At 49.1% G+C, this 22454-nt stretch overlaps 1 protein-coding gene across 1 annotated transcript; it reads right to left on the reverse strand.

Annotated features, from left to right (window-relative positions):
- Positions 1 to 334: 334 nt before the first annotated feature.
- LOC122368283 (serine-rich adhesin for platelets-like) lies at positions 335 to 19294 on the reverse strand. Its single transcript, XM_043342079.1, has 3 exons — positions 11402 to 19294; positions 9818 to 10959; positions 335 to 1871 (listed from the first exon to the last, which is right to left on the reverse strand). The coding sequence occupies exons 1-3, from the start codon at positions 18972 to 18974 to the stop codon at positions 1662 to 1664; spliced, it is 8925 nt and encodes a 2974-aa protein (XP_043198014.1). The 5' UTR covers positions 18975 to 19294; the 3' UTR covers positions 335 to 1661.
- Between the last annotated feature and the right edge of the window lie 3160 nt (positions 19295 to 22454).

Below are 22454 nucleotides of genomic sequence, written 5' to 3' on the forward strand. Positions count from 1 at the left end.
ACCTGACCTGGTATCAATGACCTCAAATAGCAAAATATGTGTTTAATGGACAATGCCCACATCGATGATTTTCAATGACATGCCAATTTACTCGATTTTACCACGCATTTCGTGAAATGCATGTAAACGGTGAAAATTGGACCTTTGACCTGACCTGTGACGTCATCCGTGGGACCGAGGTCAATGAATAAGGTCACAAGGTAGTCATACTTTATGTCATTCATTATTGATCACCCTGTATGCATCATGGCGAGATCAATGGGACACTGATATATTGTTCTTCGCAAGCTAAAAATTGTGCAATGCTACTTCTCGGAAGTACAAAACGCATGAATAAATTGGACTGTATATTGCTTTGATTGGAGCCCACAAAACATTCTACCGTCCATTGGTAGGTAAAATCACATACAATGCTTTATCAATGCACACATTTATGAACGAATGCCAACGCAAAGGATGCCACATCCTTACAAAATGTGCGGTGGCATGAGCTAATTAGATGCTCGTTCGCAACACTCCATGCATATACAAAGGTCATAAGCATAAAATCATTTGTGAATCTGCATCTCTAACCAAAACATGCAATCGATAATCGGATATAAAAGCAATTACACTTCTTAATCAATAATACTCTTGACGCACAACTAAGCACAAAAATATTTTCATATACAATAACAGCTGCCTTGTCGATAATATACTCCCTAACACGCAGCAAATCCATCTCACTCCCCAAATAGGCCCAATCATTGACCCTCTGTGCGGTGGACATGCTGCATCATTGCCATTCGGGAAAGCTCCGAATATAACCGGGTCGCAATAAACGGTTACATAGCGCGTTCTGCTCATCGTTCGAGCGTAATGCCCCCAGCACAACACGCCAGGAAATCCCATAAACATATGCAGACAAATGGCAATAGACCGCGATGGAAGCAAATCTACGACATGAAGCAATGATTTCCGTCCTATGGCGTATTGGCCACCGACTGGTAATGCGAGCACCGATTATCGTACCATCTAGTCACGCAACAAACACTGTGACTAAACGGAATACACGGCTAAACAGCGATGCGACGGTCGGCCCTGTCCCTGCTTCACGGAGCAACGACGAGGCACCAGCCAAACAGCCCACTCACAGGCCGGGCCCTGGACGCTCGCGAGCCTTGCTGCAATAATCACTGGGCGTGTAGCTCATTTCCGATGTCTGAAACACTGCAAGTATACTGCTGGCTTCTTTTAAGCACTGGTGTCGGGCTGGAATGTGAACGTCATGCGTTCTGCTAGAATGGAATACTAAGTTCGGCTCTGCACCCATTGTTGAACGTCTAGCAGAAACGCATCGGCTTTTTTAATTAGAAATAGATTGAGAGTTAAAACTACATAGTAAATTCCTGTTCGATTTCTAGCTGGAAGAGGTCGTATCGGCGCGATATTTCACCTGTTTCGGGTTTAGAGCGACATCTCAGTTCCGACTGCATCCTTCTCGTAAAGACACCTCAGTTCCCTTCCGGTCAGCAGGTCACACCAGTTCCGTTCAGTGTGACACCAGTTCCGTTCAGTAAGACACCAGTTCCGTTTAGTGTGACACCAGCTCCGTTTAGTGTGACACCAGTTCCGTTTAGTGTGACACCAGTTCCGTTCAGTGTGACCCCTCCTTCACCCGCTCAGTGTGACACCTTGGTCATCAGGTCCACGTGGCGGGCGCCGCCGCCGAGCCGCACATACAGTCGGTACCAGCCGGGCTGGTTGACCCGGTAGGCCACCTGATGGTAGTCACAGCCCAGGTCACGCAGCTCCACCCGAGTGACGGAATCGGTGCGCTGACTGTAGAGCCGCACCCCCATCGGAGCCTGGTCGGCGTGCGGCACCAGAATCTGACGGAAAGAATCACAGGGTAAGGCAGGGTGCTTTTCTGGGTACCAGCTGACAAACTGTTTGTCACAAAGATACAAGATACTCTGTAATAGCAGAGCGATTCACAACAGGTCCCTCATCATGGCACCGGAATGATTGATAAGTTAAATACATTTTTGATCATGTACACGCGGTTTATCGGCACTGTACATGTACAAATCAACGCCACCTGCGAGGATGCAATGCAGGCAGTGCGCGGAGACACCACGACATATGAAAGGTCCCAACACTGCTGAGCCAGTGCCGGACGCGTTGGGGTGGACGTTTTGGCCGGGGCTGTCGTATGGGCGACCCAGGCCCGGATCCGCAGTTCGCCTACTGACAGAACCGTTTGTGGTACCGGCGATGACCGTCTATATGTGGAGCCAACTCCCATTGGAGCGGACGACCGGACTGTCTGTCAGCTACCCGATTGGACCAATTTCGGACGGGGAGGGGCGGCCGGCGGGTGGACGGAACAATAAATGGCAGAGGACTGTGACAGTGGTCACATAATTGGTCAGTGGCTCCCTTTTAGTGCAGGTGTTTCTTTCAGCCGCACGTACAGTCGGCATAACACAACAGCTCCTGTATGTTACAACTAATAACATTGCTGTACGTTTTCATAAATCATGGCTATCTTTCTGCCTGGCTCAAACGCCAACCTTTAGCGGATCCAATCAATGGTCGACCGGAGGTGAGAGACGTCACGGGTAGAACAACCATTGCCGGAAAATATTGGGAGAAGTTGGCACGGCCCGGCGGTGGAACGGGCGCCGTTCGCTGCCGTTAGAATGGAGCACGGTGCAAAGTTGCGCGACCTTCCAACCGCCGGAGGTCCCTCACCCTAGGTGCCGTGGCCTCCCACACACGTGTAAGGGAGGTGGGGTCTGTCTCCCGGGGGATAGTTTCATGCTCTACACATAAGTCGGCATTTTCAGGTACATTGTGCACTCACATAGGATCGGGAAATGATGGATTGGGGTCTCCTGGCGACACCGTGACCGTCGCCTAACGATTGGGTTTGATGAAAGGGAGCGCAATTAAGTGTGGATACGATGCATGTTGTCATACTATAGGTGAATACTAGGGTGACCCGCGTGCTCCGCAACGCGAAAAGGGATATTTTCGATCGGCGGGTGTTCGGTTGTTCTTGTGTCGGTTGGGTTATCTATCCATTTCGGTCGATTGCTTTTTGACTCCTAAACGTTTTGGTTTGTGGAAAAAATATCCACCGCATCGAGGTGCCCGTGTCTGATAAGCATGCTTTCCACTTCAGAATCTGTCAAATGTGCTTTATAATTGAGGTGCGTAGTTTTAAGACAAATGAAAGGCGTAGATAATTTTCGCTAAAAATCGTTTTGCAGAGGTTTAAAACATTTATATTTTTAAGAATACTGTTGCTTGTCATGCAAACGTGATGATTGGATCTTGGAGAGAATTGAATGCTCTTTCTAATGATAGCATTTTCAATTGTCAAGCGTATCAGGTTAAGCAGCAAATCCCGTGTAACTTTTTAGTGGCACATTATGGACAAATACCATTTAATTCAGCGATTTTTTCCACATTGTTTTTGATCAATTAGCTGTTCACAATTTTTCCATGAGAGGCGGTACATTTCTCTTGCCAATTGACGTTGTTTCAACTCTCTCAGTCTGATGGTCACGGGAAAATAAAATAAAATCCAAAATCCGTTTAAAATGGCACTTTTTGAAATGAAATTGCCCTCACACTTGCACGTGGCGCGTGCCACCCCTGCACCGCACACTATTCGATTGCCCGTTCGATTCTCTACACGATGCTGTTTTCCCCGTGCCGATCGGGCGCACGGCTACCGAGATATTGCACGGGGAACGGACCCGTGTCGGGCAAATTTAGCCATTTTCGCCCGTTTTTGCCAGCCGATTTATACATGTAAAGTCTATGACGCGAATTTGCACTTTTTGGGCACGCGCCACGCGCTCGCTATCGATCCGATCGAGCCGAGACCGCTCAAAGGCACGTTGTCCATCCTTGTTCTAAAACTTGCGCAAATTTCAGCGCGGTAGGTGCAACGGTGTGATCTGTAACCCGCGCTACGTAGCACCATGTCACATTAGACGTTGAGACGCAGGTGCTGCCTACGGCATGTTAACTAAAAAAGATGCAAACTACGACTCAGACCACGACACGGGCGCATTGCCAGCACCAGCCCGACTTGTCTTATGTGCTGGTGCCATTATCACTGCCACTCATTCCGACAATATCTTGCCGACATGCAGGTATGTGTTATCGCCACTCATCAGGCACTAGCTCGTCCGACAATTAAGTCCCAGAGGAAGCATTACGTAAAATAACTGCCGTCAAAAACGTCTATTAAATGTTATCATAATTCCTTACATCTGTAATCGTAATCTTCATTTCCTTTCCATCCATCCATCCAACTGTTTATTGGTAATACAAATTAAACGCATAATATATAGTAAAATAAGAGGAGGCACAAAAGCCAAAGGGCTTAAGTCTCGGTGCCAACTCTCGTGATGCAGTGCACCGGAAATATGTAGGTATAATACTAGCGCAGACACACATACATGCATACTTACATACATACACATACGTACATACATACACATACATACATGTATACGTACACGCCTGAACACATTCATCATCTCTCATACTTCGAACATACGCTCAGTCAGAAGTTCGCCCGACCGCCGCCCCGTCGCCGGCCACCGCCCGCAGCCACCGCCCCCGCACGCCCCGCCAGGAGGCCGCGCCCGGCCAGGTCCCTGGATGAAGTTAGAAAGCGCATGAGAATCTGTGAGTATCTTGTATGAATTTTTGGAAGTGGCGTGCCACCGCCCGACCGCCGACACCGTCGAGGCCTGAGCCGTGCAGGAGGATTTCCAGTTGGATGGTTTTAGGTTGAAGTGTAAAGTTGGATTGTAGGCTTCGGGATATATTTTGGTTCATTTCGTCTCTTTGTCGTGTGTATAATGGGCATGAGAAGATAAAGTGTGCTGTGCTTTCTTGAGGGAAACCGCACAGACAAGCTGGAGAGTCGGTTTTCTGAATTTTGTATAAATGAGAATTTAACTGTGTCATGTTAGTCCTTAGTCTGGTGTGAAGAATGTTTAGATTTTTGCTACCGTGTGAATAATATGCGGGTGGTTTGGATGCCGAATAATGTTTTTTGATCCACTTGTTGAAGTCTGAGAGGGGCAATTGCTTTGTGGTCTCTGGCAGTGTATTCCATTGTTTTCCTGTGAGAGTAAAGAAGGAGCGTTTGTTTTCCTGTGAGAGTAAAGAAGGAGCGTTGATGTGTTGTTGTCCGGGTTTGAGCTAAAGTGTGGTGTCTAGCGTTTCGAAGTGTCATGTTTATGTCATATTGTCGTGTACGTGGGATGATAGTTGAGATATAATTTGGAATATTGTGGTTATCAGGTCTACTTAATTTGTGATAGAGTGTCAATCGATGTGTTTGTCTTCTGGTTGTCAATTTGTCCCATCCTAGTTCGGTGCGTAGTTTGTCAGATGGTGTTCTAAACAGGGTCCCAGTCGTCAGTCTCGCTATTCTGTTTTGTAACGTCTCCAGTCTAGAAATGTCTCTTAAAGTGATATGTCCGTCGTACACAGTGTCACAATAGTCAAAAAGAGGTAAAATGTACGTTTTGTAAATTTGTTCTAGGATATGTCGAGGAAGATATTTCGCAATTGAATATAATGGGCTGGTATTTTTGTTTATTTTGCTTATAATTTCGTTTACATGTTCGTGGAATCGGAGATCGTGAGAAAACGTCAGTCCAAGGTGTTTATGAGTCTCATCTTTCGGTATAGGAGTGTCAGCAAAGTGAAGTGTCGGCTGTCGGTGTGACTTTTTAAGTGAGAATGTTTGTTGACTAGTTTTTGCTGAATTGAATGAAATGGCCCAGTCTTGTCCGTATTTGTAAATTTCGTCTAAGTCTCTTTGTAAGGTCGTTTGGGTGTTTTGTAGTGTGTCTGGTGAGTGGGAGGCATATAAAGAGGTGTCGTCTGCGAATAATAAAATGTCGTTGTATGTGCGTTTTGATAGATCGTTTAGATAAATTAGTGCTAGAAGAGGTCCAAGTACCGATCCCTGGGGGCATCCTGCGTTAATTTTGCGTTGTTGAGAAAAGGAATTTCGAATTTGTACTCGTTGTAATCTGTTACTAAGGTAAGATTTTAGCCAGTGGAGAAGTGTTCCTGAAATTCCGAATTCATTTTCGCATTTATATAGTAATCCTTTATGCCAGATCTTGTCAAAATATTTCGAGATGTCTAGGTATATTGCCGTGAAGTCTTGTCCGGTATCTAAAGCTTTATATAGGTTGTGTGTTAAGTAATGAAGTTGAAGTTCGGTGCCATGTTTTTTGCGGTAGCCACTTTGTTTATCTGTCAAAAGGTCGTGTTCTGTAATGTGTCCGTAAATTTGCCTGTATACAATTTTTTCGAAAATTTTAGAAATGGCCGATAATATGCTTATGGGCCGGTAGCAAGTTGGATCAGAAGGGGACCCTTTATTTTTGAAAATTGGTTTGATGTTCGCCTTTTTTAGCTCGTCTGGATAAATGCCTATTGATAATGATTTGTTAAATAGTTGAGACAGTGGTTTTGCAATTAGGAGTGCTGTTAGTTTTAGGAACTTTACGGGTAGGCCGTCTGGCCGTCTGGTCCTTTCACTTTCGCTATTCACAAAAATGCATTGGTACGCTGCTGAGTGACGGCACCGTTCTGACGTCCGCGGACGATATGTTGATCAGGCATTTGAGCTCCTTTCTGAGCGCTAGTTTCGGCGCATAGCGCTCGGTAATTGGCTGCCTCCGCCAGCTGATACGCTCTGAGACGGCTGAGCCAGCGCTGGGAGGGATCGAGATGAGGAAAAGAACTAATTTTCATCGGATTGTTCAAAGCACTACGCCACCTCCGTTCCATACAGCTGCTTGAAGATAAAAGAGCAGGTTCTACATACCATGGTGCGTTTGAAAGATGCTGTAATAATTTTTATCTTTTTAGCATACCCGATATTTTGATGCGAGAGTTATGTAACGATTGGACCGTCAAAAACACCATCACGCTATAAAGCTTTGCTTCGCACAATGCACAAAGTGACGATGTTCCCATGTGGAATAGGAATCAGCAATCATATCTTCGGCGATCGAGCGCGGCTCGTTAGCGAGGTGGGGGCGGCATGCTCGTTGGGGTGGGGGCGGCGGGATCTGCTGGGGCGGAGGGGGCGGGGGGAAGTCCTGGGCGGGGGCGGCGGGGTGTCCTGGGCGGGGGCGGCGGAATGGGGACAGAGCGGGTCGCCGGGCCCTATCCATTACAACCGGCGCCGCACTGGCCAGTCGGTCCCCGACCAATAAGGCCCGATTGAATCCAAGACATCCGTCTAATATGTATGCTCACGGAACTGGCGCGATATGATGAGCTATCGGGTTCGGCACGGGGCCATTTCGGGGCGTCGTTAGGCTAACGACCGCCGGTCTGCGGCACACCAAGAAGACGGGTCCGGGCAAACGGGTGATGAACGGTTTGGTCGCAGAGGGAGAGACTGTACGAGGGGGTAGCGTGGGCAGGGAACCTCTCAGAACCAGTCTGCCAATCGAGGAAAGTATTCACACACGTGGGTCCCAACGGATGACATCGAGTGTTGCTGGTCGGTCAGGTGATATGCTGGTTTTGAAGAGACGTGTTGATTAGACGAGAGGATTCTGATCACTCCCCTTTGTACCACTGCCATACACATACACAAATGATAATCTCTCTCTCTCTCTCTCTCTCTCTCTCTCTCTCTCTCTCTCTCTCTCTCTCTCTCTCTCTCTCTCTCTCTCTCTCTCTCTCTCTCTCTCTCTCTCTCTCTCTCTCTCTCTCTCTCTCTCTCTCTCTCTCTCTCTCTCTCTCTCTCTCTCTCTCTCTCTCTCTCTCTCTCTCTCTCTCTCTCTCTCTCTCTCTCTCTCTCTCTCTCTCTCTCTCTCTCTCTCTCTCTCTCTCTCTCTCTCTCTCTCTCTCTCTCTCTCTCTCTCTCTCTCTCTCTCTCTCTCTCTCTCTCTCTCTCTCTCTCTCTCTCTCTCCGGACCGTTCTCTCTCTCTCTCTCTCTCTCTCTCTCTCCCTCTCTCTCTCTCTCTCTCTCTCTCTCCGCATCTTTCTATCATCACTCTCATCTAAAGACATCGGACCGGAAATTAAAAGGAAATAAGAGATGTCTTGACATCTGTCTCGTATCCAGAAAACGCTTTCCGAATAGCCGAATGACACAATTTGGTCGATCTGCATGTATTCCGGAAAGAGAGTGAAAAGCCGTTCAGATGACCTACCAGATCTGAAGGTATGCCAGTTGACCTGGCAATAAACATATCCACCCATTTAACAGGGTGACGACTGCGTTTCGCGAATAGAATCGAAGAGTAGAATCGATCAAAATGTTGTCTGTTGATACGATTTTTTTTTTTGCCATTTCATATTCAGTGTTCTCTTCGGCTTGATGAAATCCTGATGATGTCATTTATGGTCATTACGGCCAAATTGAGGTAATAAAGTTTTTCATGCTTTGAGTATTCATAATGCACTGATCATGTAAGGAATCGGAAATGAGGTGTGGGTACTGTGAGTGTGAAGTACTGTGCATGTTACTGTGGCCTAATTGTGTTCCCACAAAGAGCTGATAGAGCTGATAGAGAGCACTAGAGAATGTTTTACATGCCGCGCAACCTTTTTAACTTTAATCAACTGGTCAATGGCCAAACCTAGTCCCTTCCATCATATTGATCTGGGATAAATTGTACTTTTTTCATAAAAAGTGCACTATTCAACTGGACGGATAAAATAAACTGCATTAGTTTTGACATGTAATAGTTTAAACATTTTAATTGGGGGACATAACCCTCGCATGTGTAGGGGGGTCGGATGGACCCCCCATGGTTTTTCGCGAATAACTTGCGTAAAAAGCGGCCGATCGCAATGAAACTTTCAGTATCCTCGCATTGATCAATTTTACACCTACCCTGGAAATTTCATGATCCTGACCCAAATGACCTTTGACCTGTGACCTCTTTTCTGAGACCATGTTTAGCCGGAATCGCGATTTCGCGTATCTCGGCTCGCATTAGCCGCGCGTTTGCAAGCTTTTCGTGGTTTCAGACGTTCAAACATGTGAGTTGATGTTGCTCCCATGCACTAAGGTGGATATCAAGGTCACCTGAAGGTCAGGTCAGGTCACTGACCTTTGACCTCGGTCAGTGACCTCGGTTCACTTTTTCGAGTTTTACATGTTTCTAGGCTAGTTTTGGGAGCTGAATTCGAATTTAGCAACCATTTGAACATTTACGAAGTAGTTTTGGTGACTTCGTAACATGTTACGAAACTGTCAGAGGCGGTTGACACGTACTACGAATACCCGCCACGACGCCTACTGGTTGACCTGACCTGACCTGACCCGACCTGGTCAAAATGCTTAAAGACATCATCTGTGATCAAAACTAACACGATATTCGTGATTAGCACCCCGAAAAACCCCTTAGCAGCCACACTTTATGACTTTCTAACAGGTCCCGATTTTCCCGATTTTGGTTCATTGACCTGACCTGAAAGGTCAACCAATGACCTAGGACCTTAAAATTGGGTATCATCGGCTTTCTCTCGTCACGCGCAATACGCTCGTTTTTTCCACGAAGCTCTAGCTCGATCAGAGGCCAAACGGCAAGGGGGGGTCCAACCGACCCCCCTCCCCTACACATTAGAAGCTGGCAAACGCCGCACACATGCGAGGGTTAAATTAATTACAACTTTAAAGCCTACGACGCAAAGAGAAATACTAAGGCCGGAGCACTAAGAGAACACATAGAGATCGAGTTCTCTCCGCCCACCTGGGTACGTTATCGTACCCCAAGATCATGGGAGAGGAAGGACAGGCTGCTTTCAACTGACCTGGAACCGGTTGACGGCGTTGACCTTGCCCTGGCACATGCCCGGCCCGAACACCACGATGCCGTCGTCTCTGTGTCTGGCCAGCTCGGCGGTGCTGGCAATACTGGTGGTCAGGCTGGTCTGCGAGAGCGCCCCTCCGGACGCCCTTCTCCGCCGCAGCTGCCGCACCTGGTCCAGCAGGGTGGCCGCGCCGCCGGCACCCTCGGCGCTCACCAGAGGCGAGCTCGCCGACCGGTTCAGTGACCGCGTGCCGCGCTCCGGCTCGGTGAAGAGGTCCGTCAGAGGCGGTCGCCGGTCGGAGGCGCTGGCGTCCAGGCGCGGCAGCGAGCGGTTGTAGCCGCGGTCGGGCACCAGGGCGTCGTCCAGCATGTCCATGTCGTCGCCTGCGGTGATGTCGCCGTCCTGCAGGCCCTCGAAGTAGCGCCGGATGGCGTCCAGCTTCGCCTGATGATCGCCGTCTTCAAGTTCGTCCAGAGCGCGGGATGAGAGAGCTCGCTCCTCTAGGGTGACGTATTCGGACGATGCAGGCGGTGAGTCGTGACCGGTGGGTCCTTGGGGTGAGAGTGACCCTTCAGGCTGTCTTGAGACACTCGGACTACGCTCTTTCGCCGGGGCGGAGTCCACGGCGTCTTCACCCTTGTCAGCCTTCTCTGGCTTGTGTAGAGTGGCAGCGCTGCGACTCCGCTCTTTGACTGAGTCCGGCGCAGCGGAAAGCCCGGCTCTGGGTGACGCAGACGAGGTTCCATTGAGCCCCACCGTACTTCGGCTGCGATGTTTGATCGATCCGGAGTCTACGGCGTCCCAGGAAGGCTTCTCATCGCCTTCTCGGTGGTTCAGGTTGACTGTGCTACGACTACGCTCCTTCACAGACTCTGGGGCGACCGACAGCTCAGCTCCGAGCCCACCCGATGGCGCTCGGTGAAGGGCAGCAGTGCTGCGACTGCGTTCTTTCAGAGTTGGCTCCTCCAGACGACTGCTTCGGCCCGTCGTCGAAGGCGCAGTCACGTTCATCATGCTCTTGAAGCGGCGGGAGTCCCGGAGCGTTTCGTCTCGTCCCGGTGCCCTGGCTGCTGCTGCGTCCATCTGCTCAAACATGGCGCGAAGGCGACCGACTTTGCCCGGCTCGGCTACCGGCTGTTTCACTGTGGGGTGGGAGGGGGATAGGTTAGCAGACGCTGGCACCCTCCATCCGGCCTTGATCAGCAATGAACAGGGTGCACTCCATGAGGGAAGAGAGCAATAAGATCAATTATCGTTAAACTATGTGTATCATTAGGTGAAAAAAGAGCACGAAACAGCCGGTAAAACCTTATACATTGTCAAAATTGATAAGTAGTTAGGAAAGCATTGGCCAAATTAGATAGTAGATACACGCGATAAATGGTTACATAATGCAGATAGAAACTGCCGATCTCATCCCATTAGGGCGTGCATCAATGTGACATATTTAGTCAGCAGTTACCTGTTATCTGACTACAATGATCAGCAGCTTTTTCTATCAAGTCAGCTCCATAGCCAGATAGGCCGGTACTTTACGTAATTGGCTATTGATACACTTTTTAACCCCCGTATTGAAATACCCACCTTTGGACACGATGTCTGTGGTGCTTCCAAGAAGCTTTTGTTTTCGCTCCTCTAAGTTGGCATTATGTGGCGGCGTCACCTTCCGAAGCTCTTTATGCGCTGCTGAGCTACCGTTTTCATACGCTAGCCGCTTTTTCTTCACATCAGCTAGTGGAGGCTGGGAATGTAAGTGAGGCACCGTGGATTTATCGACCTCTTTGCTCCTGCCGTTCCAATGAAAGCTCTTCTCCCCGTCGCCTATGTCCGGTGTTAGATCTCTCAGCTCTGGCAGGTAGGTGAGACTGCTGTCGTCCTCACTGTTCCTGACACACCGCAGGGCCACCAGCTCCTGACGAGCGTTCGGTGGTGACCTCGGTGTCAGGTACACGGTGGTCTTCGACCCCAGGTCACTCTCCGCGGTGTTCTTCCTGACACTTTCCGGAGATTGGGGCGGTGGCATGATGGTGTAGTTCTCCAAGTTGAGCCACTTCCTGTCCGTCTGCCTCGGAGGGGTAACTCGGGTCTCGGAGCCATGCAAGTGCGCCTCGTTCGGTCGAATGATGCATGTGATGTTGAACTTCCCCACCTGACGATCGACCGACGCTCTCCTCCACACCGCTGGCACCGGCTCCCGGACAAAGGCCGGCAGCGACTCACTTAGGGTGTCCTCCGGACGCATAAGATCCGGGCAAGTGTTGTCCGCGTCACCATCTTTCTCCACTGGGCTTGGCAACTCGGGGTCAATGTAACAGAGAGAAGCCTGGTACGTTTCGTCCTCCGTCTTATCGCGTATGGTCTTCTCGCTGGGCTTGTCCAGGTCTTCGCTGTTCTTCTCGACTTTGCTTTGATTGTCATCGATCGGGAGTTCTGGCACGACATTGACTAGAATGGCCTCAAAGGCACCTTCAACGCCACTCACAGGTGGCTGCTCGGACACGTTTGTGTCGACACATGGCTCATCTTCGATCAGTCGAGCGGGCTCTGCACGAACGATCCCAGCCTCCTCTTTGGCGATCACTTGAGGTGCCTCAACAGAGGACGATCCTGAGGGAGCGTCTTCTGGCTTCGTGGCAGTCTCCGGGTCACTCTGCTTGGCGTTGCTCGCAGCTTCGGGTTGTTGCGGCTCTGAATGCAACTCTTGGAGTCTTTTTGACACATCAGCTGTTGGAGTCGGATACAAGCCCGCACTGATGGCGGAGTCCCACATGTTCACCCACTCCGACACAGGCTGGCCACGCTCGCCCTCTACTGGCTCCTCCTTACTGATCGTTTCTGGCGTTGGGCCATGGAGGTTTGATGACTCGTGTTGGGTTAATTCGGGGTCACGTGTCTTCTCGTTAACGATGTGCGGTGCAGCCTGTGTTTCGTCTACCGTTTCCGGTACGATAACCCAATCTTCTAAACCGTTTTGATCAGAAGTAGGCAAGGCATCGTCTTTCATTTGATCAGCGTCGTTTTTGCCGTCTATGCTCTCATGAATGGCGCTTGATGGGGCATTTCGATCAAGACTACCTATCTCACTGTCCTCAAGTACTTTTTCGACGATTTCCAGAATTTCTTCATCGCGCGACGTTTGTAGGGGTAATCTGGACGTTGGTGGTGGCGCCAATGGCAGCTTTGGATGAGGCTCATCCGTAGCTTCTTTTACGTCAGGAACAGACGACACATCCTTCCTCTTCTTCGCCTCATTTTCTGAGTCCGATGATCTTGAATCGGATGAACTTGAATCACTAGACTTAGATGATTCTGATGTTTTGTGGGGTCTCGATGGATGTCCTTTTTCACTTCCACTTGTCTTAGCTTGGGAGCCCTCTTTATCTGAGCTCGAGGATACACTACTCCCACTTCTGTTCACCTTTTCCTTCTTTTCGGTTGACTTTTTGACTTCGGTGTCATCTGATGAAGACCCATGTGATTTTTTCTTTCTACGATCATGTGTATGTGAGTTTTTCACATCGTCTTCTGAGGACGAAGAGCTAGAGCTGGTGGATGATGATGACTTGGATGCTTCCTTCTCCGGCTTAGCATTCTCATCACTCGACGATGAAGATGATGAAGAGCTCGTCCCGCTAGAGCTGCTCGTTTTCGTTGGCTTTCTTTTGTCTTTCAGGTCAGGCGCAGTTTCTTCCTTATCGCTGCTCGATGGTTTCCTTCCCTCCTTTTCAACGGAATTTCTACGATGGGATTTGGTAGCGCCTTCGTCAGAACTTGAGTCACTAGAAGTACTAATAGCAACTTTGTCGCCGACTTCTGCAGTTGCCAACGTATCACTTTTTCTATGCTGCCTCTTTTCGTGTGAATCGCTGGAACTTGACGAGCTCGAACGTTTCTGTTTTTCTTTTTTTACTGCAACTGGTTGTTTTGAAGCACTGTCCTTTCGCTTATCTATCTTATGTTTCCTAGCGCTGCTATCAGAGGACGAGCTGGAACTTTTCCTGGACGTCTTTCTCCTTTTTCGGTTTTCATCAGAATCAGATGATGAGCTGGTGCTGCTAGACGAGGCTCTACTTTTTCGTTCGGTTTCTTTTTTGGGCGTCTTCTTCTCTTTCTCACAATCTTGAGATTTATCGGTTTTGGCTTTGTTTTCTTCTGAATCCGAAGACGAGCTTGAGCTACTGGAGACAGCAGCGGGGGAATGTTTTTCGTCCATTGCTGATAAGTGTTGTTCCAATGAAACCTCGACGACATTGTCTCCAACTGGCAAGCTCTCCATCTCTTTGTTTCCTTGGTTGACATTTGTCAACGTTTCTGGCACGATTAGTTCAGCTACCTTAGGAGGCTTCTCTTCCTTCATGACATCAGTGACATTTTCCATGTTCTCAAGAACCTCGGAGGGAATTCCAGATGGCGGCAATGCTGTTCTTACTTCAACCAAACAAGGCAAGACAGCTGACGTCACTTCGACCTGTGGCCGTATCCGTGTTCTTTGCTGGCCGACAGACGACTTACTGCGTTCTTGCATGTCTTGTAGTCGGTATCGTGAATCACGAGGTGTTTCAAAGTTGGAGTATTGGTCACTATACTTTCTGCTTGGCTTGGTTGAAGCTGGCAGAGAAGATGGTGCTGCTGGTTTCAAACTTTCTTGTGTCTCTGTTTTGTTGTCAAAACTTTCTGCAATAGTTTTTGGCGTTTCCGACAGACACTCTGGACTTTGGAACAATGAAATTTCCTCTTTCGGAACAGAAACAGGAAGCTGACTGATGTCATCAAGAGGTGTCGGGATGTGCTGGGGAGTTTGGTCAAGCTCGGACTTTGTCACCTCTGTAAGGATTTCTTCCTGACTTTCATTTTCATTTGGGACAATTTTCGTAACCAGGATAGCAAGGGAATCATCTTGGCTTTCGGGAACACTATTCCGCTCCCCTTCATCACAAGAGGAAGCTACCTCTACAGTGGTGCGCTCTTTCTTTCCGAAGGTCCCATCGTCAATGCCGTTTTCAGCTTCCATTTCAGCGTTTACGACTTCAGTCGCAGGAGGTGACTGTCTCTCAACAGCTTGAGTCGGTTCTACTTTGTCGATGCCAATTATTACCTCGTGCGCTTCTTGGTCTTCAGAATCTGAAGAAGGGAATTCCTCCGCAACTGCAAACTGGGAAGCCATGTGCGTCTCTAGCACGACAGAGGTCTCTGGTTCGGGACTTTTGCCAGATTCTCCAGCTGGTTTGTCGACTTCCTTCATGATATCAACTTCAATATCCAACGAGACAGTTGACGGTTCATCTTCCTGTTTCACCATGTCCTGCTTTTCATTATGCTCTGCACTATCCCTTCGGTGATCGTCAACGGACGATTCACTGGAGTGACTTGAGCTCGATGTGTTTGACACCGTTGGGTCTTCTGTCTTGACATCATTTTTCTTTTCATTGCTACCTTCTTTCTTCACTACGTTCTTGTCTTCGTGAGAGGCAGAACTAGGTTTTTCGGGAATGATGGCATCGCATAGGTCTTCGATGACATTAGGTGTCTTTTCTGGGCTGAGTTTTTCATCCTGCTCAGCAGATGTTTCACTGGAAGATGAAGAGCTAGATGCGCGAACAATTTTTTCATGTGCTGCTTCTGACGTTTTCGCTTTGATGGAGTCCTCAGAGTCGTCAGACGGACTGCTGGAGCTACTTGTGTCAGATGTCCTAGACTTCTTTCTCCATTGCTTTCCCGTTTGATCGTCTACGGCGAAGGTCGGAAGGTTTGTTTCTTTCGTTTGGTACTCATTGTCTGAAAAGGACTGGTTTGGTTCAGAGGTCTCTTTACTTTGCTGGGTCTCTTCTTCACTTTTTGGGGAGCTCGTTTCATTTGTACTGGGTAAGGGTGAATCTTGCATGTCATTCTTCCCCGCATCGACTTGCTGTTCCTCAGCGCTGTCTTCAAGCACTTCTGATTTGGGCATGGGAGCAGCAGGCTGATTCTCCGTCTTCTGTTCGTCGCACCTCACAATGACGTCTTCTTTCGATGTGGGCACTAGGTCAGATATCGGTGCATCCACGTTCATCTTTCCACCTTTTTCACCGTCACTGCCAGAAGAACTAGACTCACTGGAAGTAGACGAGCGCCGCTCCAGTGCATCGTCTTTTCCCAACGGCGCATTTTCTTGCGTTACATCAGTCACAATCTTCTCAACTATGACTGGGGAGTCTTGTATCTCTCCTTGTGTGGTGAGGTGCACTGGGCTACGTGACTCGTTCACGACATTGCTCACCAGACCAACTACATCGAAATCCAATTCTTGATCTACATCGATCGGTACTTCGACTTCATCTCCTGTCTTGTTTTCACCGAGGGAATCGCCCGGAGTGGTGTCTCGTATCACAGGTGTTTCGGTACATGTGCCGGTCTTCTGGGTCTCTTCTTGAACACCAATTTCCTCACTGATAGATGATGACTCAGAGTCTGATCTACCTTTCGATTTTGGTTCATCTGGTCGTATGTGAGCGCAACTGGGAAGGACAGTAACCGTCATTGGTCTTTCTTGCGTTTCAGCATCGTCTTCGACATCTGATCGTGACCGGACAAGCTGTTGGCCAAGGGATATGTCAACAGACACTTCGATGTTTTTGATGGCCTCTGTTTCAGGAGCAGTTTCTTGAGCACTGTCACCTGTCTCTGCAAGAATGTTGACTTTTACTTCCAAAGTTTCAGCGCTCGAAGGGACATACTTGTCTTTGACTTCGGTGTCGTTTTCAGCTGCTTTGTTTTCGCTGACATCACTTGTGGTCGCTAGCTCTAAGGAAGGTAATTTGACTTGACTCTCGATATCGTCAGCCACGCTGGAAGACGGTTGTTCATTGACGCAAACCTCTAACTTGATTTGGTTGCGATCGTCAGAAATATCGTCAGTGTGTGGCATGTCATCCTGCTTTTCAGTCATTGCTGCGTTTTCACGAGACCTATCCAACGGTTTTCCTTCATCTTCCGACGTGGAGCTTGAGATACTTGAAGACGATCTCAGCTTGACTTGCTCTTCCAGCATCGACTCTTTCTCAGCATTGCTTCCTTGACAAGCCGATTTGGTTTCACTGTGGCTTGACGTCCTGGCTGGTGATAGCTCTCTCTTCTTGCTTTTCTCCTTTTCATTTGCATAGTTCCCACATGTAACATTATCCTCTGCCGACGATGAACTGTCTTTTGAGTTTGCCGGCTTAGGTGATGTGTGCCTTTTTCTCGTTTCTTCATCTGAAGTTGAACTGGACCCTTTAGGACTCGCTGACTTCATATTGCTTTTGTCTTTCTTTGCGTCTTTTTGCTCAACACTGCTGTCATCGGAAGACGAACTTGAGCTACTCGAGGTGGCCTGTCCTGACTGAGCTTTCTTCTTTTGCGATGTGCTCTTATTTCTTTTGCTGCCATCTGAAGATGAACTGGAGCTTGCTGAGCGAGACGTGTTTTTCTTTTTCTTCAAGGCTTTGTTTTGAGCTTTGTCATCATCTGTAGACGAGCTAGAGCTAGTGGATGTCGTTGAGCTGGATTTTGACTTATTTTTCCGCTTCACCTCAGTTGTAGCAGCATTGTCATCTGAAGATGAACTGGAACTTTTAGAGCTCTGTTTTTTAAGCTTAGCCTTTTCCTCCTTCGAGAAGCCTTCCCGATCACTATCGGCATTTGAAGATGTGTCGGCACTTTCAGAGCACTTTGGTTTCACCGTCGCATTTCTTTGCTGCGTCGTGTTACCCTTACCTTCTCTGTCATCTGAGCATGAACTGGAGCTCCTGGAGGTTGCCCGCTTTGGCATTGCTTTGTCTTTCATTGAGCGCTTCTTGTCACATTTGCCTTCATCTGAGGACGAGCTACTGGAAGATTTAGAACTCGACTTTGCTTCTTCTTTCTTTGTCGCTGCTTCAACCGCAGCGTCCTTGTCATCTGAAGAAGAATTGGAGCTTCTAGAACTTCGAGATGTTGTCTTTCTCGAGTCCTTCTTCGGTAATTTCTTTTCAGTACTACTGTCATCTGAAGACGAACTTGAGGTACTGGAATCTGAAGTGTTTGGCCTATCTTTCTCTTCCTGGAGTGCTTCACCTTTCTTGTTGTTATCTGAAGATGAGGTGGAGCTTTTACGACTCTCAGGCTTTGACGCTGGTTTGTCTTCCTTTGATGCTTCCTTTTGGGAGCCGTTGTGGTCTAACGATGAGCCACTGCTACTAGATGACACCGATCGAGACTTTGACGCTCTTTTTTCGGATCCACTCGATGTTTTTGACCTTTCACTGACATCGTCTTTCTTTGAGGCTCCTTTCTCAGCACTGCTTTCATGTTTGTCGGTGTCCGAACTGCTAGAGCTGGTCTCCTTTTTCTTTTGCTGTAACTTTTCCGCCTTAGCCTTGCTGTCATCTGATGATGAGCTTGAGCTTCCGGAGCTTGTCAACTTTGGTTTTGCCTTGTCCTTCTTTCGACTTTGTTTAGTAACGCTGCTGTCATCTGATGAAGAACTAGAACCACTCGACCTCTTCCGCCTCTTCTTCTTTTTCTTCTTCTTGTTCTGTGATGCGTTCTTTGTTGCTTCGTTTTTGTCTGAAGATGATGTTGAGCTCTCAGAGCCCTCTGAATTAGATTTGGTCTTTTTCTTTGCACTGGTGTCTTCCAAAGGAACACAAGGGTGTCCTTGACCAGAAGCAGTTGATGATGGAACAGTCTTCTCTTTCTGTAACGCTTCATTAGCATCATCGCCTTCCGATGGTGAGCTGGATTCATCGTGGCCTACACGCTTTGGAATTCCCTCTTCTTTGTGCTCTTTGACAGCTCCGTCATTTGTGTCGAGCTTGGGTTCGTTCTTGTCATCAGACTTCACCGCTGCTTTCGAAGCACTGCTTTTCCCATCATCTGACGAGGAGCTAGACTCGTCCGAAGTTTTCTGTGACTTTTTTCTCTGACCGTCAGACATGTGAGCGGCTTCTTCATCCGAGTCAGAGCTGCTTGTTGACATAGACAGTATTATATTTTTCTGTAATAGCCTGCTTCGATCTATCACATGTGAGAGTGTTGCTTTGTCCTCAGACTGTTCTTCATTTGCTGGAGTCTCAACTGATGGCTGCCTGTTGCCGTTGGGCTGTTCAAATGGCTCGGCAGGTGTTTTGTCTGCTGCTGACTGAACATCTTTGTCGTTCATGGGGGTAATATTTGTATCACTCTGCAGTGGAAGTTGGCTCTCCGTCTGCTCTTCATTATCTTCGCATACCTTCTCGAGAACCTCAAGTTCTTTTTTTGATTCCGAGAGAGGTGCGTGAATCCAGTCAGCTGGCTCATCAATGGAATCCTGAATGACGAGCTTCGGATGCGGATCAAATTTTTCCTCTGTTTTTGAGTCCTCGGGCTTTACGACTGGAACTTCAATGACGTCGATTTTTTCAATGAAGCTGATCTTGCGATTCTTTTCGTGTTTCACGGCCGCCTCTGTTTTCTCATTGCTGTGATCACTCTGATCAAGAACCTTTTTCATCAGGAAGCCTCTCTGCTGCAACAACTTGCACTGCAGCGACGTCGACAGCGGCAGCGGAATGCTTTTCTTCGTCTGAAACATCTTTGTCCAGTGCAAAGTTTAGAGGATGTTCGTTGCGCTCAATGCAAGAATCTTTAGGAACCGGACTTTCAAGGTCTCCGCTGCTACTTCTTGATCGAGAGTGTCGAAGTCTGCTCTCCTTTCGGGAAAGTTTGCGCTTTTGCTGAATTTTCACCTCTCTTTTCGATTCAGAGTTGGGAACGTCTGTGACGGCGACCAGCTCGTCGAACGTGTTGCGTCGATAGAGTGGCGGCGACGGTGTATACTCGTGCACGGGAGACATCGGCGTGAACAGCTCTTCGGCCTCTTCATCCGCTTCATCAGCCTCTGCGTTATCAAATGTGTCTGCCACCACCACACGCTCTTGCCAGCTGATCTTCCGAGACGGTTTTGGAGTTGTCGGTTTATCACTGTGAACTGGAATCGTATCCTTCCCTGTGTGATTGTCGTCCTGTGCGTTCACCGGAGAAACTTTGGTGGGCATGATCTGACTTTCAAGCGCCTCGTTCACCTGCCTCGCGAGAACTGGTTCGGTTTGATTTTCACTGTGTTGCGCTTCATGGTTGCTTGCGGGCTCAGCATTTACTGCCAATTCAGCTGAATTTTCACTGACATGGTTTATCTCTGGTTGCGAGTCCTTGTCATGAATTTGAACGTCTGGTATGTCATCTGGCGAGTCACTAGGCTCGGGTGATACTTGTGATGCATCTGGCATCACCACCTCCTCCACGTCCTCAGTCTTTTTCCGCCGCAGATGCATTGATTTCGGCCCAATTCGTTAGGCTTGCCGTCCGGATGATTTGGTTCGTTATGCTCGTTAGGTGTTTGTGCGGACTGGTCGGCGTCACCACCAGCGTCCACTGACGCCAGAGCCGCCTCCGCAGCCGACACCACTGCCGCCACCAGGGCGGCGGCCGTTTGTTCTAAACTACGCTGCTTTGGCTCTGACACCTGTCTGGGAGAGACAGCCGCTGCAGCTTCCGGAAATTCACCTGTCGGTATGGTGGTGGTGGTGGCGGCATCCTTTGAAGCTGCAGCGCCGGGACTTTCTGGCTCCGCTAACGGATCCTGCTCTGCATTCGGATCGGAGCTTACCTTGTCACCGGAATGGGGTGCGGGGGTTGGTAGGGTGTCTGGCTGATCAGACAGCTGTTCAATTGGTGTAGACGGCTTCCTGTCTTCATTTTGATTGTTTTCCTGATTCTCACTCTTTTCGCCTTCCTTCTGTTCTTCGAGAATAGGACTGTTGGGTGTGACGTTATCAGGGTGAACGTCATCAGCCGTTGGTACGAGCACGTCTACAGACATCTCCTGAACGGTGGAGAGAAGACGAAGAGGCGGCGTGCGGCGAGTAGGAGATGGTACTGCCTCAGTCCGTGCTGTAGCCTGGTTTGCTTCTATTACCTCTGTCAGCGGCTCTTTCATTTCTTCTTTCTCTTCTAGCTCTCTCACTTCTTTTGCTGCCGGCTCTCCTATTTCTTCAGGTGACTCTGTCGTGCTCCCTTCTGATGATTCTCCTTTTCCCTCTGCTGCTGAGCCCACGACGTCTTCTATCACTTCAGCAACCTCTGCGTCCACCACTGTTTTTTGCGATGCATTCAACGGGATTTGCTGCAGTGCCTTTTCAATTGTCTCGCTCACAATATTCTTTGCTCTTTCAACTACTTCTGTCGCTACCTCTGGTGCCTCCACCACTGATTCACTAGCTGCTTCATCCTCAGGCTCCTTTTCCTCCGCTACGAGCGGCTCACCGGCCGTCTCTACAGAACACTCCTCCAGTGGCTGTTCCACAGCTTCTGCAGCCGATATCTTGTCTGAATCCTTGACAGAATCTTCTACTACTTTCTCAGCCCTTTCATCTGCCGGCTCACTCTCAGACTGTGTCATCGACAGTTTCTGTACCTGTTCATCTAATGATGACTCAACTGTCTCGTCTTGTTCCTTCTCTTCTGGTCCAGCAGGGCCCTCGACTTCTTTTCCTGCTGCCTCAGTCGCTTCTTCCTCCGCCGCCTTCACAGCCGCTTCTGACACTTTCGCCTTCACTGCCTCTACCACTGCCTCTGCTACTGAGTCTGGCTCTGGCTGTTTGACCGTTTCTACTACAGTTGCCTTTATTCTTCTCCCGCTGGCTCGTCCGCTACCCTCTCCGAATGTTCCTTGCCATCCTCTATCACTGAATCCTTCACTGGTTTTTCTGAAAGCTCCTTTATTGGTTCTGTCACTGATTCCAGTCCGGCATCTACTAGCTTTTCCACTTCTTTGGCAACTTCTTCCTTCACTTCATCTTTCTCTGACTTCTTGTCTGAATCGTCCACTGTACCCTCTTCTTCCTCGTTCTCTCCCACGTACACCTGAAGGGACTGCCCTCCACGTGCTGTCCACCGCTGACGATGCTGAGGGAGAGCCAGCCGGCCGCCGGCGGCTGGTACCACAGGTTCACCGTCCGGCCGGTCACCTGGTACCCCACCGGGATGTTGGACCTCGGCCGGCCGCTGCTGGAGACGGGCGCCGGCGCCTCGTCCTCCAGACTCCTGCGGGCCGGCGAGCGCGGCGTCAGTCGCTGACTGAAGTAGTCGCCCGTCTCGGAGCGCATCTCCACCAGCAGGTCGAGCCGGGCGGCCTGCGGCAGCCGGACAGCGAACTGCGCCGGCTGGCCGGTGTGGGCCGCCGTCAGACCGGTGCCAGCTGCCGCCGCTGGCGGCTCGGCCATGTCGGCGGGGGTCTCCGGAGGGTGTTCGGGCTCCCCTCGCCGTTCGGCGGCCTCGCGCAGGGCGGCCACGTAGGCAGCCAGTCGGTCCTCGTCGCACCCAGAGATGACGTCCGTCACGGTCAGCGTCTGCCGGCACACGGGCGGAGATGTGGGATTTTAATAACATGGCGACTGTTCTTGTTTGATCCCATGCTTACAAATCTTTTTACATGTTTTGGGTTGATTCTGGGAGCGACTTCTATTGGGGTCGGATCAAAACTTGTGTAGCGTCAGATAAAAAAAAAAAACAGTACATGATGCATGGAGTCCCTGACTGACATTGGATGTACAAAGGACGTTGTGCATAATATTTTAAACTATTGTTGTGTCAGCTTCCTTAT

The sequence above is a fragment of the Amphibalanus amphitrite genome, unplaced genomic scaffold (assembly GCF_019059575.1).
Source record: "Amphibalanus amphitrite isolate SeventyFive unplaced genomic scaffold, NRLGWU_Aamphi_draft 000936F_arrow, whole genome shotgun sequence".
Classification (NCBI taxonomy): Eukaryota; Metazoa; Arthropoda; class Thecostraca; order Balanomorpha; family Balanidae; genus Amphibalanus; species Amphibalanus amphitrite.